The sequence below is a fragment of the Lupinus angustifolius genome, chromosome LG15, assembly GCF_001865875.1.
Source record: "Lupinus angustifolius cultivar Tanjil chromosome LG15, LupAngTanjil_v1.0, whole genome shotgun sequence".
Classification (NCBI taxonomy): Eukaryota; Viridiplantae; Streptophyta; class Magnoliopsida; order Fabales; family Fabaceae; genus Lupinus; species Lupinus angustifolius.
In genome coordinates this window covers 9,367,505-9,381,983 of record NC_032023.1, presented here as the reverse complement: position 1 = coordinate 9,381,983, position 14,479 = coordinate 9,367,505, and the positions used below count along the sequence as shown (strand labels likewise).

Genomic DNA, 14,479 nt, shown 5'->3' with positions numbered 1-14,479 from the left:
ACATTAAGCGCAAGAAAAAATTAGATCTAATGTTTCTCTTTCTTGTTGGTTTAGCAAAATTATTCTTTTTCTCTCGTTACTTAACTTTGCTAATTTTTTAAGTTCTTCATGCATCTCAACATAAGCACTATATAATATTTCATGTGAGGGAGAGTTAGAAGAAGAGGAGGATGTGTCAGAGTATACCTCATCTGAAGTATCCTTGCTGCTTGATCCGCAAGCTTCATCTGTAATGGTCATTAGGCATAGCTTCGCGGTCTCCTCTTCATCTGAGGTGCTTGATGTTGTTTCTTCCTCTAGTACATCCCAGACGATGTAGGCTTTCTTTGATTTGAAGTCCCGGGGATTGCTCTTCTCTGAATCAACTCTTTTTAGATAAGTAGGGCACTAATACTTCATGTGTCATGGCTTACCACATTCATGACAAGTAAAGCGCTCTTTTGTCTTTCCTTTCTTTGTTGATTCTCGCGCTTCTTTCTTTTGGAATCGTCTAAGTCCTCAGTTCTTCTTCAAGAAATTTCCAAATTTTCGTACTAAGAGGTTTAGCGTTTCCTCGTCAATGTCTGAATCGGAGTCTTCATTATCTATCTCTTCAATGGGTTGTGATGTTGAAGCTTTGAGAGAGATTCCCTTATTTTTGCGACCGGACTCCTCATGTAGTGTCAGACGCCCAAGCTCCATCTCATGCTCCTGAAGCTTTCCAAAGAGTGTTGCCAAAGGCATAGAGTCTAGATCCTTGGACTCCATGATTGTTGTTACTTTAGGTTGTCATTTCCTGTCAAGACAGCGTAAGACTTTATTAGTGAGCTCTCCTTTGGTGGACACCTTATCTAAGGCGATAAGATGGTTGATGATGTGAGTGAATCGTTTTTGCATATCGCCGATTGATTCACTCGGTAGAATACGAAATAATTCGTATTTGTGAGTTAGCGCATTTAACCTGGCGCGCTTGACTTCGCTAGTGCCTTCGTGAGTCACTTGTAAAGTGTCCCACATTTTCTTGGCACTTTGACATTGGGACACCCGAAAGAATTCATCATAGGATAGGGCCGAAGTAATGATGTTCTTGGCGCGAAGGTTGAACTGGACCTTCTTGCGCTCCTCATCGGTCCCTAGACTTTTTGGCTTTTCTTTCGGTTCGCCATCCACTAAGTGAAGTGGGGCGAAGGGGCCACTTATTATGGATTCCCAAATATCTGAATCAATAGCCTCAATGAATATTTTCATTCGGACTTTCCACTAGGCGTAACCCTCGCTACTGAATACGGGAGGGCGGTTAATGGATGCACCATCACCGCCAAAGGGGTTGGTGGAACCCATATTAATTCCCTTCGGATCACGCAGATGCAGTTGAGCTAGCATGTCGTACTAGCTCTGATACCACTTGTTAGGTATCAGTGGTCTAGGAACACCTAAAAGGGGGTTGAATAGGTGTAGCGGTTAACAATTACCGCTTCTTGATCAAAAACCCAACTGCTGGAAAAACAGTCCAGTTAATCGATTAACAGTAGGGTTTAATCGATTAATTATTGTATAGAACATAATGACTAAACAAGCAAAAACACAATTGAACATATATACTTCAGATATTTTTATGCACAAATATTAAGTATATGGCAGTAAACAAATATCCAACTTTTCAATTACAGATTCAATTTATCATGGCAAGAAACATAAGGAAAATGCAAACTACATCCAGGCCTCCACTTTTGAATCAGGGAGATTTTCTTTCTTCACAATATTGAATTAAGGATACAAATACCAATTCAATTACAAGCACATAGGACGCTCCCATCTTGAAATCTAGGATCTCTAAAACTTGGTTTCACTCTACCCTTTCGCCTCTTGAGAAAACCTTTCTCGCGAACTAGCCCCAGCCAAGAATCTTATCCTCAAATCAAGACCTCCCTGCCTTGGTGAAGAACTTCAATCTCTTTGGTGATCTCACACCAAGAGATAAATCCAGACTACACAAAAAACAGTTTAAACAGCAAGGTATACTAAGCACAGAAATGCTTAAAATATTACAAGATAAAGACTCAAAGATTAACCCTTTTTATAATCACTTAAGCCATCAATATAAGAGTGAGTTAATCAATATTAGTATACAAATGATTTCTTTCTATCAAAATCTAATGCATGATCATGTGAGCAATATAAGAATGGATATGAAACTATGCAAAAATAGAAAGCGTGTTATAGTAGAAACAACATAATCTCTCTTCTCACACATGCAACTCTCTTGCAGAAAAATAGTAAAACACGTATGCAAAAATGCTCTCTAAACAACCCTATACAATAAAATGCAATGATATGGGTTTTTGAGTGAAGCTTCGTATTTATAGCATGGAGAATAAGTGGTTTCATCCGTTGCAAAAACAGTTAAACAGTTAAGTAGTTACACCAGCAAAAACAGATTTCAGTTACAACACATAACAAACTAGTTAATCGATTAAGACTTCCATTTAATTGATTAACAGGCCAACAGAATGACACAGAAATCAGTTAAAAACATAAAACACATATTCAACAGAAAAGCAGTTAGGTTAATCGATTAAGTTACCACATTAATCGATTAACTGAGACATTTATGCATATGTTTCAAATGGCAAACTTCTCATATGTTATGCACAATAAACATACATGCTTTACCAATTATATTATGCCTAATATGCACATATAACATGTATGATAGATGCATGAACATACAATTAACTAGATGATGTATCTCATCTATATGATAGTTCAATTAAGATGGCTTAAGAGACTAGCATCTAGGTTTACCTAACCTATACTCAATTACTGCGGCACACATCCCAGACTACTTAGATTATAGACTCAATTTATATCCTAGTCTAGACATGACCAAATGAGCATAAGGCCTATTGATTGTTGAGACATCTTCAAGCTTTGTTAAACTCTTGTCTTCATCAAAATATAGGCAAAGACATGCTAATGCTATCCTTGACACTTTGCACTTTCATTATCCATGCTCAATTTCATTGCATGAATGTTGAATATATGCCATGGAACAAAATTTTGTTGTTTCTTCCTCTTTTGAGGTGCTCGATATTGACTCTTCTTCGAGATTGTGTTGTACGATGTAAGTCTTCTTTGGCTTGAAGTCTCGAGTATTTTTCTTTTCCTTCTCAACCTTTGTAAGATAGTTTGAACATTGATGTCTCATATGTCCATCCTTTCCACATTCGTGGCAAGTGAAGTATTCCTTGGGAGTCTTGCCTTTTCTAGTTGAGTCTTTGGCTTCTTTTCTTTGAAACCTCCTCAGCGTATATTTCCTTTTGAGGAACTTGCTAAAATTTCGTACCATAAGCATCAAGGTTTCATCATCGGAATTTGAATCGGAATAATCAAGTGTCTCTTCTTGACTTTGTGATGTGATTTGAGAGAGATTCCCTTCTACTTTTTATCTGATTCCTCATGCAAAGTCAAGCGACCCAACTACATTACATGCTCTTGGAATTTTCCAAAAAGTGTAGTGAGTGTCATAGAATCTACGTCCTTTGACTCCATAATGGTTGTTACCGTAGGTTGTCAGTTCCTGTCAAGACATCTCAACACTTTATTAGTTAGTTTGCCTTTGGCAAAAGATTTATCTAATGCAACTAAATGATTAACTATATGAGTAAACATCTTCTGCATATCACTGATAGACTCATTAGGAAACATTCTAAACAACTTATACTCATGTATTAAGGCATTTAGTCAGACACGCTTGACTTTTCTAGTGTGTTCGTGGATAACTTATAAGGTCTCCCACTTTTCCTTAGCACTATTACACTATGAGACTCTAAATAACTCGTCATACGAAAGCACAAAGGTGATGACGTTTTTTGCTTTTAAGTTGTGTTGGAATTTTCATTTCTCATCATCTGTCCATAGGCTTTTAGGTTTCTCTTTTGTCTCACCCTCCACTAGGTGTAGTGGGGTGTATGGACCATTGACTACGACCTCCCAAATATTTGTGTCAATAGATTAAATGAAAATTCTCATGCAAACCTTCCAGTAGGTGTACCCTCGCCACTGAAAACCAGAGGGTGATTGATGGATGCACCATCACAACCTAAAGGGTTAATAGAGCCCATAGTTTTCTTTGCCTATGATCAACGATCTAATCGGTTAAGCTAGCCTGTCATGCCAGCTCTGATGCCACTTGTGGGGTTAAAATCATAGTATATACACTTAAAGATGGTGAATAGGTGAAGCAGTAGAGTATAGTCGTTTTTCCAGTTTATCACAAAGATCAAAATACAGATCAGAATAATCGATTATCTAATAGGTTAATTGATTATTCACTTCAGGTAATTGATTATTCACTAAACTAATCAATTATTCAATAACTTTGAAATCTTGGAAAATTTAGGTTTCTTGTTGAACAAGTTTCACGAAAATAGTTCTTTCTTATTCAATTGCGTAAGAACAATATACTAAACATAATATGCATATTAAGATTCAATTTAAGCAATTATAAAGAATCAAAACTGATATATGTAAAAACATAAAGTAAAGCAATTAAGGATAGAGAAAAGTGCACAAAGAGATTTTATCCTTGTTCGTTTATGGGTCCACTTACAAACTACATCTAGGCTTCCCCGTCTGATCTTGGGATATTTTTCTTCACTATCAAATTCAATGTATTTTTACAAAACACACTTCTAATCAATAAAAGACTTTCTTTCTTGGGTAATAGAGAACCCCGATCCGTTTGACCCTCAACCCTCTATGGATAATCCTCACCACCTATGGCTATGGCCCCAACCAATCCTAACTCAGTTCCAATAACCTTGAAATAGTGAATATCTCAACCCAACCACGACTAGGATTTTACACCTAATTATCGAGACACTTGAGAACCTTCAAATCACTCAACTAAATTGAAAAACTAAATCTAAATTGTGCTAGTATGACTATAATCTCAGACCTAAAACCCAATGACATAAATCACACAAGAACTCCTAGTTTCTAATATGATTTAAGCAAGCTTTCCTCAATATGCACTTTCTAACATATATGAATTATTGCCAACTTTTCTCTTGATTCTCAAAGAACACTAACTCTAACCATAGAAGCTTTTACTCAAAGAGTTCATAGGAATATATGAAATTTTGGGAACTCAGATTCTGAACCAATAAGAAGAAAAACGAGTTTTATAGAAATTGGTTTTCTGTTGATCTAATCGATTATCTAGACTGGTAATCGATATGCTAAAAATAAGATATCTGATAAACATAATCGATTATTAATTTGGATAATCGATTATCAATACCTTAGAGCCAAATTCTTTAGCTACTAGAACTCTAAATAATCAATTATCACTATGCATAATCGATTATCAGATTTCATACAAACATAATTGATTATCAGCTAAATCTAGTCAATTAGGAGAGTTTAAAAGTAGTTTCTTTGATATATAGAATGAATCTCCTACTCGATGAATATATATGCATTGTATGATTTCAAAATATATACCTTTTATGCAATAAATCATGAATGTGGAAGGCATTAACATTATTATATCATGTATGGATGAATGAATGAAATGTCTCAATCATAATTAAGTCAAGTTTATTCCTTGTTAGACCTTCATCCTATGTTCATCTAACCGAGACTCAAACTAAGAAATCAACTTAGGACTTCTATAAAATATAAGAATCCTAACTCTACGATAACCTTGAGTCTTGGCATGTTGCTTTGTTGACTTCATCTTTAAGCTTTTACATAATATCTGTCTAGTTGAAGTTTTTGTCTTCATCAAATCTAAGCACATTTATCACATTTGCAATGTCTAACTCCTATTGCAATATCAAGGGAAAATACTATTCATGAAGGAGGGATGATATGATCCTCGCAAGATCGTTTGATCCAAGTGACAAAGACAAACTACTAATAACCAATTAAGGGTATTCAAGTATCAAGAATAACCTTCTTAGGAGCAAAGAAAGGAACAAATGACACCAAGAGGCCAAGGAAAGAGTTCATACTAGAATTGCCATGTCCTAAGAGACGACCAAGATGTGTTTCTCATTGGGTAGGACGCACGACCGCTAGAAACCACTTCTTTTTTTTAATCATTAGTTCTAGACCTATTTTGGTTGAAACTATATTTTTAATTCTGGTTTTATGACCTTTCATGCTTTGCCTCTTACTTTCCCTAAAGACAATTAGCGGGGGACAAGACATTGAAGGCTTTCTTGAACTTTTTTTTTTCCATTTATAGGTATTCTCTTCTTGTCTTGACAGCTTCCCTTTATTTATAAGTCAAATTTCCTAAATCAAATAACTTGAATCTTTTGCTTAAATTAGTGCTTAATGCACACTGTGGGGACTATTCTCCCTTCTTAGATAAACCAATTTTTGGGGCTTATCGTTGAACTGATTATCCTTTATAGCTTCCAATTGCTAGTTTATCAATAATACTTAGTTGTGGCACCACTCAAATTCATCGATCAATCTCTTACATTCAGTTAATCTATCTTCAACCTTACTATTTATGTAATTTTCATAATAGTTTTTTTACCAACCTACAATTCATAAACATCACAACACTTTAACTTTCTACTAGAACAATCCCTTTCTACATTACTGGTATATGCTTTTCTCATTTTCCACTTTTCTTTAACTCTACTCTTATTTCTTAAAGATGTAGGTACTATATATTTATATTAAGGAAAAAGTGGGAAAAGCATCAATGGCAATTAAACCTGAATACATATTACTATATGAATAAGATACCACATATAAACAATACAATCCTAATATATTAACATACATTTATAAAAAGGTCATTACATTTGTTGGGTGATATTACCCATTTCTTCTAAGAGAAAATAATGTATTCAATAAGAATTTTATACATTATCACTGTATTATCTATATTTAATCATTATTGACTCTTAAAAAATGATACAAATAAATGGTAAATGATATACTAACTGAATATAAATTTTTATATCGACAAAAGCATAAATATTACATTCTTATCCAAAATACATAATTGACTTATCATCACAATTAAGAAAATAAATATTCTTGCTATGATAAATAGATAAAATATTTTTTGTCATATCATACTATATTATTTCCCTTAAGTAAAATTGTCTACCGAAACAACACAAAATAAATTCCAACTCTATTCCATTATGCATAGATAAGAAATTATGAAACATATATTTATGTATTAGTGAAGTATCATATGTATTAGTATTAGATACACATAAAACATCAATACTTTTAAACTATTAATGTATACAGCTTCACACCACTACTTGTCTCTCCATTAATAGTGATGATGTCAACTCTTTGTGAATATATACATAAATGCATGATATGATTAAAATACATTACATCTGTCCATTTTTATGGCGATAATGTATTCAGAAAATAAATATTTTTCAACATATGTTTGAATTTAGTTTGTATACAATAATCGAGGAAAGATCACTATTTTTTTCAACACATGTTTTCGAATTCACTTGACTAATTCTTCCTTTTTGCCAGCTTCTTCAAGTTCCTTCAACCCTCCAACCTTGAGTTCTATCTCCTCAATCAGCTCCTCGCGCCACAGAGCTTCTCTCGCTTCTGCTTCCATAGCCTCTTGCTGCATAGTAATAATAATAATAATACTCACGATTCAAAAGGTTCCTTCTTTGGACTCTACTTATTTCATCATAGCAATAATCACAAATATATCAATATTACTCCCTATGTCCCAAAACGCTAATAAAATTTAATAATCGAATAGAATAATAGAATACTCACAAGTTTTAATTACATTACATAAACCACCCTCTTTTTTCATACCATAAATTAACCCTAATTTAGGCACATACATCATTACAATGACGGCTCATACAGGCAATGTGGTGTAATCTTTGAAACATAATGTAAGTGTAATTAAGTTATAAACAGTAAGGAATGTCAATGTAATTTACTCTTAAATAATTAATTATACATTAGCTAGGATAAATTGATCATTTATAAATTTTCCTATAAAATTTGATTACGAATTTACTATTTCATGTGTATAAGCAACATCTCCATATAATGATCCATGCATTTTATAATAAAACAAAATGGGTTTTTTTTAATAATTTATTATGTTTTTCCTTTGTGTGGGGTCGTCACTCATGGGAATGATGACGAGGTAAGTTTTAAAATAAAGATAACAAAATGACAATACAATCATTATTGTTTCGTTTACGTTATTTCTTTGTTCTACAATTATTTCGGCAACAACAACTAATTTAAGTGTTGTGGATGAAATAAAGTATATTTAGATTGAATTTGAGTTTGTGGGTAATTCTGAACCATCATTTATTTTACTAACAAATATATATGCTTATGACAATTATAGATGGCAAAATGGGCTAAGCCCGCATAGCCAGCAAATTTTTGCGAGCAGAACGTATAAATTTTGTTATTTGCCTATTTCGCCATGCCCATTTGTCCGCAATGCCCATAGGTATGTTCTAAGAGACAAAAAATGAAAACTTCAAATAATGTATGATATGATATGATTTAATGTCTCAAAAAAATTGTAATGTGATATAATTTGTTCAATTTCATATAAAAATCAAAGTTTTTTAAGAAAAATTATCTTCAACTACCTTATTTAATTCTTTTTTATTGTATTGTATTATTTTTTATATTTTGTATTTATTTATTAATACCTGCGAGCCGCCATCAAGCCCGTTACCCGTTTTAAAATGGGCAGAGCATACAATTTTTGTCCGTTAAGATAATGCAGGTATGCCCGCACCCACTAAAATTTTACGGGCATTTGCGAGCACGAGCAAAATGGGTCGGACCCGACCTGTTTTGCCATCTCTAATGACAATGGTCATAGAGAAAAAATGATATAATTTTGTTTAATCCTAAATAAGAATTCGAAGTTAAATCTAAATAATATAAGAGTCAATACATCTTCATTAATTAATTGAGATTAAATTATACTAACACTATTGAGTTTAACTTAATTTTATTACATTTTTGTTTAAAAAATTACATTCATATCCCTTGCCGGAGTAATCAATGTAATATATGCATATAAATTATGAGTGATTTGTTTATTTACTATTATTTAGCAATTAAGGAATTGCAATTTTGACATTTAATTTATTTACTATTATAACTCTAAGGTGGGACTTTTTTTTTTGTTTGCTACATTTCGGGAAAGATGAAACATTATATAAACAACATATATATTTGGAACAGAATATAGTCTTTTGATGCAACAACAATTTGGAAATTTGTCATGTCATTTCAAAGTTATAGCAGTAATTTAGAGTTTGACATGTCTTCCCTGTTTGTGGTTTGTAATGAAGGAGTAGCAAAATCATTCGATTAAAATTACCTTCTCATATATCCAGTTTCCAGTGCCATCTCCTCCATCTCCTCTATAAGTTTCTGAGTCGTAATATGGGTCCTAAATCATATTAAATGATACTATTAATGTAAAAATTGAAGTGATTTCTCAAACATACATTTAGAATTTGAATGAAGTAGAAGGGCTTTACTTTCATGGAACCATAGAATAAGCATCCCCAAACGGTGAACATTATATACCAAGAGTCTGCAGTAGGAAGTATACCAATATGAAATCAAATTGAAATTCCTAGAAAATAAAATTAAAGAAAAAAGTGAATACCCATTTTGTTTTTTAGAAACTTTCATCAGTATCAATTTAGTTTATGAAAAAATAAAATTTCAAACTAGTAATTATGAATTAAAATAGTCTAGGTTAGGGGTTATGAAAATATTAAAAATGACTAATTTAATACATATTTGATCTTTTCGGGATCATTTGGGTTTTAAAGTTTCGTAGGAACAAATTAACACAATAAATAATGAGGGATCATAATAAATATTTATTCTGAAATGAAGAGAATAGTTTGGAAGAAAGAAATGAAAGAAGGGATGAGGAGGAACTAAAATATTTGATACTCACAAACATTCTTTATTGCTTCATCACTAAGATGCCAAACTGATTTAATGGTTACCATATCTCTCTGGCCTTCCATTTGCTCTACTATAACAGCCATCAGTGGCCAATCTGGCAAACCATTCACTTTGCATAAGGAAGCTCTTTTGAACTTTCCCTCTTTGACCTTGCATAAAGATACATAAGATGCTATATGCTATTAAGGTTCAAATTGAATTTGTTTTACCCTATTAAAATTAACAACTTACCTTATGTGATTCATTGAAAAGGGTAGAGGTTGAATGCTGATTAGGCTGAAAAAGAAACTCAACTTCATTTTTCACCTTTGAAACTAGAATGTGAACTATGAAAATATACAGCAAAAGAAAATTTTATTTTACCAATCTTGAAGACTGCTTCACTTCAGATCTTCTTGCATGTAGACATGATGAGTTATGTATATGTGATTTGAAAACGGTGAACCCCATGATAGCTTCGGCCATGCTTTTGAAGGATATGTGAAATGGGTTGATATGCTAGCTGGTCCTTATATATGTGGGATAGAGTGGATAAGAGTACAATGAAGAACCACCCTTCATGTGCAAACTCCAAACTTGTTGGGTTCGGGCGGAATTCTACAAATAACTCATGAAAATGACCACTATATCCTCATTTATAATCACGTTCATTTTTTTATCTCTAAGAGCAAACTAATATGTTATGTTTCTTTACCAGTGAAGTGAAAGTGATCATTCCATGTTATAAATAGTTAAATAAAGAATTTATAATAAATACAAAAGATATGAGGTTCAACTAAATTAGTGTTAAGTGGTTATTAAGATATTATTAGAAAATAACGATTATAAACTATAGTATACTCATGAGTTTAAGTGCCTATGAGGTAGTTGGTGTTGTGCATTATAATAAGAAACTTGAGTCTAATATATAGTATTGGTTACTCTACTTCATTTAAATTATAGGCAATGAGTCACTAATACAATAATATATTTCAAGTATCTCAAACACTCTCCACCTTGATTGAAATAGACAAATATTTCATACCTTATTGAATCTACACAAGAATAATCTTCATCTTAGCGAATATTCTGCTCCGTCTAGCTCAACGCTTAATTCTGTGTAATAGCTCCTCCACATAAGAGTGTGCCCCCCTTCAACATAATCCTTTATGAGTATCCTTGACGATGTTATCAAAAGTCTGACTCTCGAAACTTGCAGTGTAGCATCTTGTATTGTCATCTAACAGAACACATCACATAACTCTCCATTGCAAGCACGGATGTCTATATTATGAAACATCTTCACTAAAGTTCACCAACAACCACCTTCTTCAATACTCAGCAAGTTGAACTATGAAGCTTCCTTGAAAAACTTCAACCACTATCACCATTATTTACTCCAACAATCATTGTTTAAATGAACTATCATACTCCATTGTAAGGAGTATACCCATAACACAAATCGTGCGTCAATGTCAACCAATGCTCATACCAGACTCTTGCATCTAAGCAATGTCACACCCTACATATTTACCAATGCTTGTATTACACCATGCATCCAATTCAATGCTCGTGTCACACCTTGCATCAAATTCAGTGAGCGCCCATGTGCTTTTTGTGGGTCCCTTAGGAATTAATATCATTCACCTTGACATCTCGGACACGCCATAAGGATATTCCACTTTTCATCTTAAATGAGATCATCCTCTTGTTAAGTGCTAATTTGACCTTTAAATGACATTAGAATTTTATAGCACTTAACAACTTAATCAACTTAATCAACTAAATCATCAGCCAAATACTATTACATGATTAAAATATTAAAATTTTGGGCTAAATTTGCTCCTAAGTGGTTTTGTAGGCTTATGATGGAAAAAAGAACATGAAAAATCAAAATTCTGAACTCAACATTGGCCATGCACAACGCTAGACTACACGCAACAAAATTGGCAACATGTGATAGTTGCATTCAACACCAATTCCACGCTTAGCATACATTATGCACTGAGCGCCGAAGTTTGAGGAATTAATCAATTAGCTACTGTGTGGAATACGCTCAGCATCGTCTCTACGCTCAGTGCAATGGGTGATGCGCTCAGTGCAGCAAGCCATGCTCAGTGCAGGATTCCACGCCCAGCGCAGACTGGTGCGTCCATGCGTTGTGCCAAGACAACTGGATCTCATGCTCAACGCAAGAACAATGCATTGAGCATAGAAACCAACATTAGAATACCATTTATGGAGTTTTAAAGCAATTTATTTGTACACTACTTTCCTACTTCAAATTGTACTTTTTATTTTAGCTTTTCTTTAGTGAGTTTGACTCATTTAGTTCATTGAAACTAAGAGTAAGCATCATAGGTGATAATCGTTACTCGATTGTGCTTGGTACCACCACCCGATGAGTGTATTAACCCTATCATTCTTATATTGTGTGGATATGAGTAGTTGAGGTTAAATGTAGTACAATCTTGGTGTAACCATCTTTGATTCTAATATATTCCAAGAAGTTGATTTCCATTTTGAGTTTTGTCTTTACTTAATGCTTGTTTTAGTATTGATCAAGTTTTGTATGAACTTAGAATGAATTGTTTAAGTTATTTTTGCATTAATCTGAACTTGTATTACTCAACAAATATTGCATTTTCTAGATATAGACTTGTTTTATTTGCTTTTGTATGCATGTGTTCCTAGACATAGAGGCATGGTTGAAGGTTCTTATATCTTAATTTTATCATTGTATTTACTAGACATAGACTTACCTATGATAAAGTGCTAGCATAGACCAAGACATTGGCGGCTAACACACTTGCAATGTTGCATTTTTACTCAACTTGTATACTTGCATCACTAGACATATGGGTATGATATTGTAAGTCATAAATTTTATTCTTGTGCATCGGAATCACTAGACATTGGTTTATCTTGCACAAGTGACTAATTGACTAAGACATTAGCAATTAATCATCTTGAGGTGTTTTATGGACTGACTGTTCTAATTGGTATAAAATAAAAGAATCAAAGTGGAAACTGAGAGTGAGTGTGAGTTTAACCCCGGCTAAATTATTTATATTATAAAGTACTATCGAAGTTTTTGTGCCACATAACAAACAACTCTAAATTATTGAGCTGAGAAACAATTAAAGAGTTGAAAGAGTATAATTTTAAGCAATTCCATGCGGAGACGATGAAATATTTTTCTATACTTGTTTGCAACACCGAGGTAGTATTTATACACCTATTTATGGGTTAGTACCTGTCCAACATGTAGAGAGATATTACCAGTACCTATCTTAGAGCGTGACTGAGCACCTGAGTCCTTATCTCCATCATAGTCTCAATCCAATACGTGGACTTCTATGTTCTGGATCTAACATACTATGGTCCCCACCATGGTTCCACATGTTTCCTTCTCCTTCAACTCATCTGGTTTATCATTGGATGTTACCTTTAGCAGACCTTGCACAACCAACACATCCTTCACCTTTCTTTGCCATAAACTGGAGCAAGGGCTTAGAGCCGTATATCAATTGGCTCTGATACCAATTGTTTGTGTAGCATTAGCGATTGTTGCACAACATTGATCATAAGCAATCAAATACATGGCATAAAATAAATTGAGGAGAAGATAATAGAATTTATTATCAGGTCAACCAATTTGTGCTTACGTCTATAAGAGCGCTCAACGACTACCAATATATTATTAGAAAATAAAAAATTACAAGCTATAGCTCACTCATGGACCTAAGTGCCCACAATATGTTTTTATATGGTGCAGTCCATTATAACAAGAGACTTTGGTCTAATATATAACATTGATTACTCTACTCATTCTAATATTAGACAATATGAAACTAATACAATAATATATTCAAACCTTCATGAACATTCATTCACTTTTTTATTAGTAAAACCTTTGACTGATAGCCAGATGGAGATATCACGTGTACATGTTTTATATTTCACAACTACAACAACAAAACTAATTCTTTTTGACAATAAATATTCATTCATTAAATAAAAAAATTCATGCACACAATGACTTTCTAGGTTGTTCTATCCCGATCAACTAGACACCGCATCTGCCTAGAATAGGATCCCTTCCGACCAACCAGGGGTCAAAAAACACAACTTGAGTGCTTACATCAAGTTGAAAGAGTTTTCCTTGCTACTTGTTGAGGCAAGTTTCTGATTGATTTATTTGATGACAAGTCGATTCTTTGATCGTCATCTCGACTTTGTTGGAATAAATTTCATCGCCGGTATAATGGTTTTAAGAATGTTCTTATAATCAAAAACTTAACTTTATTGAATTATTAAAAATTTCATACCATCTCGACTTTGTTGGAATAAATTTCAACGTCATTATAATGATATGAATTTAGCAATTTAGCGCAACTGATAATGAGTGATATTTATTTTTCGTTTTCCTTTATTAACTGAACTACTTCCTTATGAAAGGTTGGTAAAGAATAAATAAATAAAACAATAAATAAATGTTAGTTGGAGAATTTAAATAACATAA

General features: G+C 33.2%; 1 protein-coding gene across 2 annotated transcripts; it reads right to left on the bottom strand.

The window, feature by feature from the left end:
- LOC109327404 (photosynthetic NDH subunit of subcomplex B 4, chloroplastic) lies at positions 7,329–10,575 on the bottom strand. 2 transcript variants are annotated; one of them, XM_019560537.1, is made up of 6 exons: positions 10,339–10,571; positions 10,207–10,251; positions 9,965–10,124; positions 9,534–9,589; positions 9,371–9,442; positions 7,329–7,615 (listed from the first exon to the last, which is right to left on the bottom strand). In XM_019560537.1, exons 1-6 carry the CDS (start codon positions 10,438–10,440, stop codon positions 7,487–7,489), a joined length of 564 nt encoding a protein of 187 aa, XP_019416082.1. In that variant the 5' UTR covers positions 10,441–10,571; the 3' UTR covers positions 7,329–7,486. The 2 variants fall into 2 exon arrangements, with proteins under 2 accessions (XP_019416082.1, XP_019416083.1); XM_019560538.1 differs by lacking the exon at positions 10,207–10,251 and having other exon boundaries at positions 10,339–10,575.

What these genes read in the sequence shown, in the direction of transcription:
- LOC109327404 (XM_019560537.1), bottom strand. Translation starts at nt 10,440, where the DNA reads ATGGCCGAAGCTATCATGGGGTTCACCGTTTTCAAATCACATATACAT. An exon ending in TTTTCAATGAATCACATAAG is followed by an intron (nt 10,125 to 10,206) that starts GTAAGTTGTTAA and finishes TCTTTATGCAAG; the next exon opens with GTCAAAGAGGGAAAGTTCAA. An exon ending in TATTCTATGGTTCCATGAAA is followed by an intron (nt 9,443 to 9,533) that starts GTAAAGCCCTTC and finishes AATATGATTTAG; the next exon opens with GACCCATATTACGACTCAGA.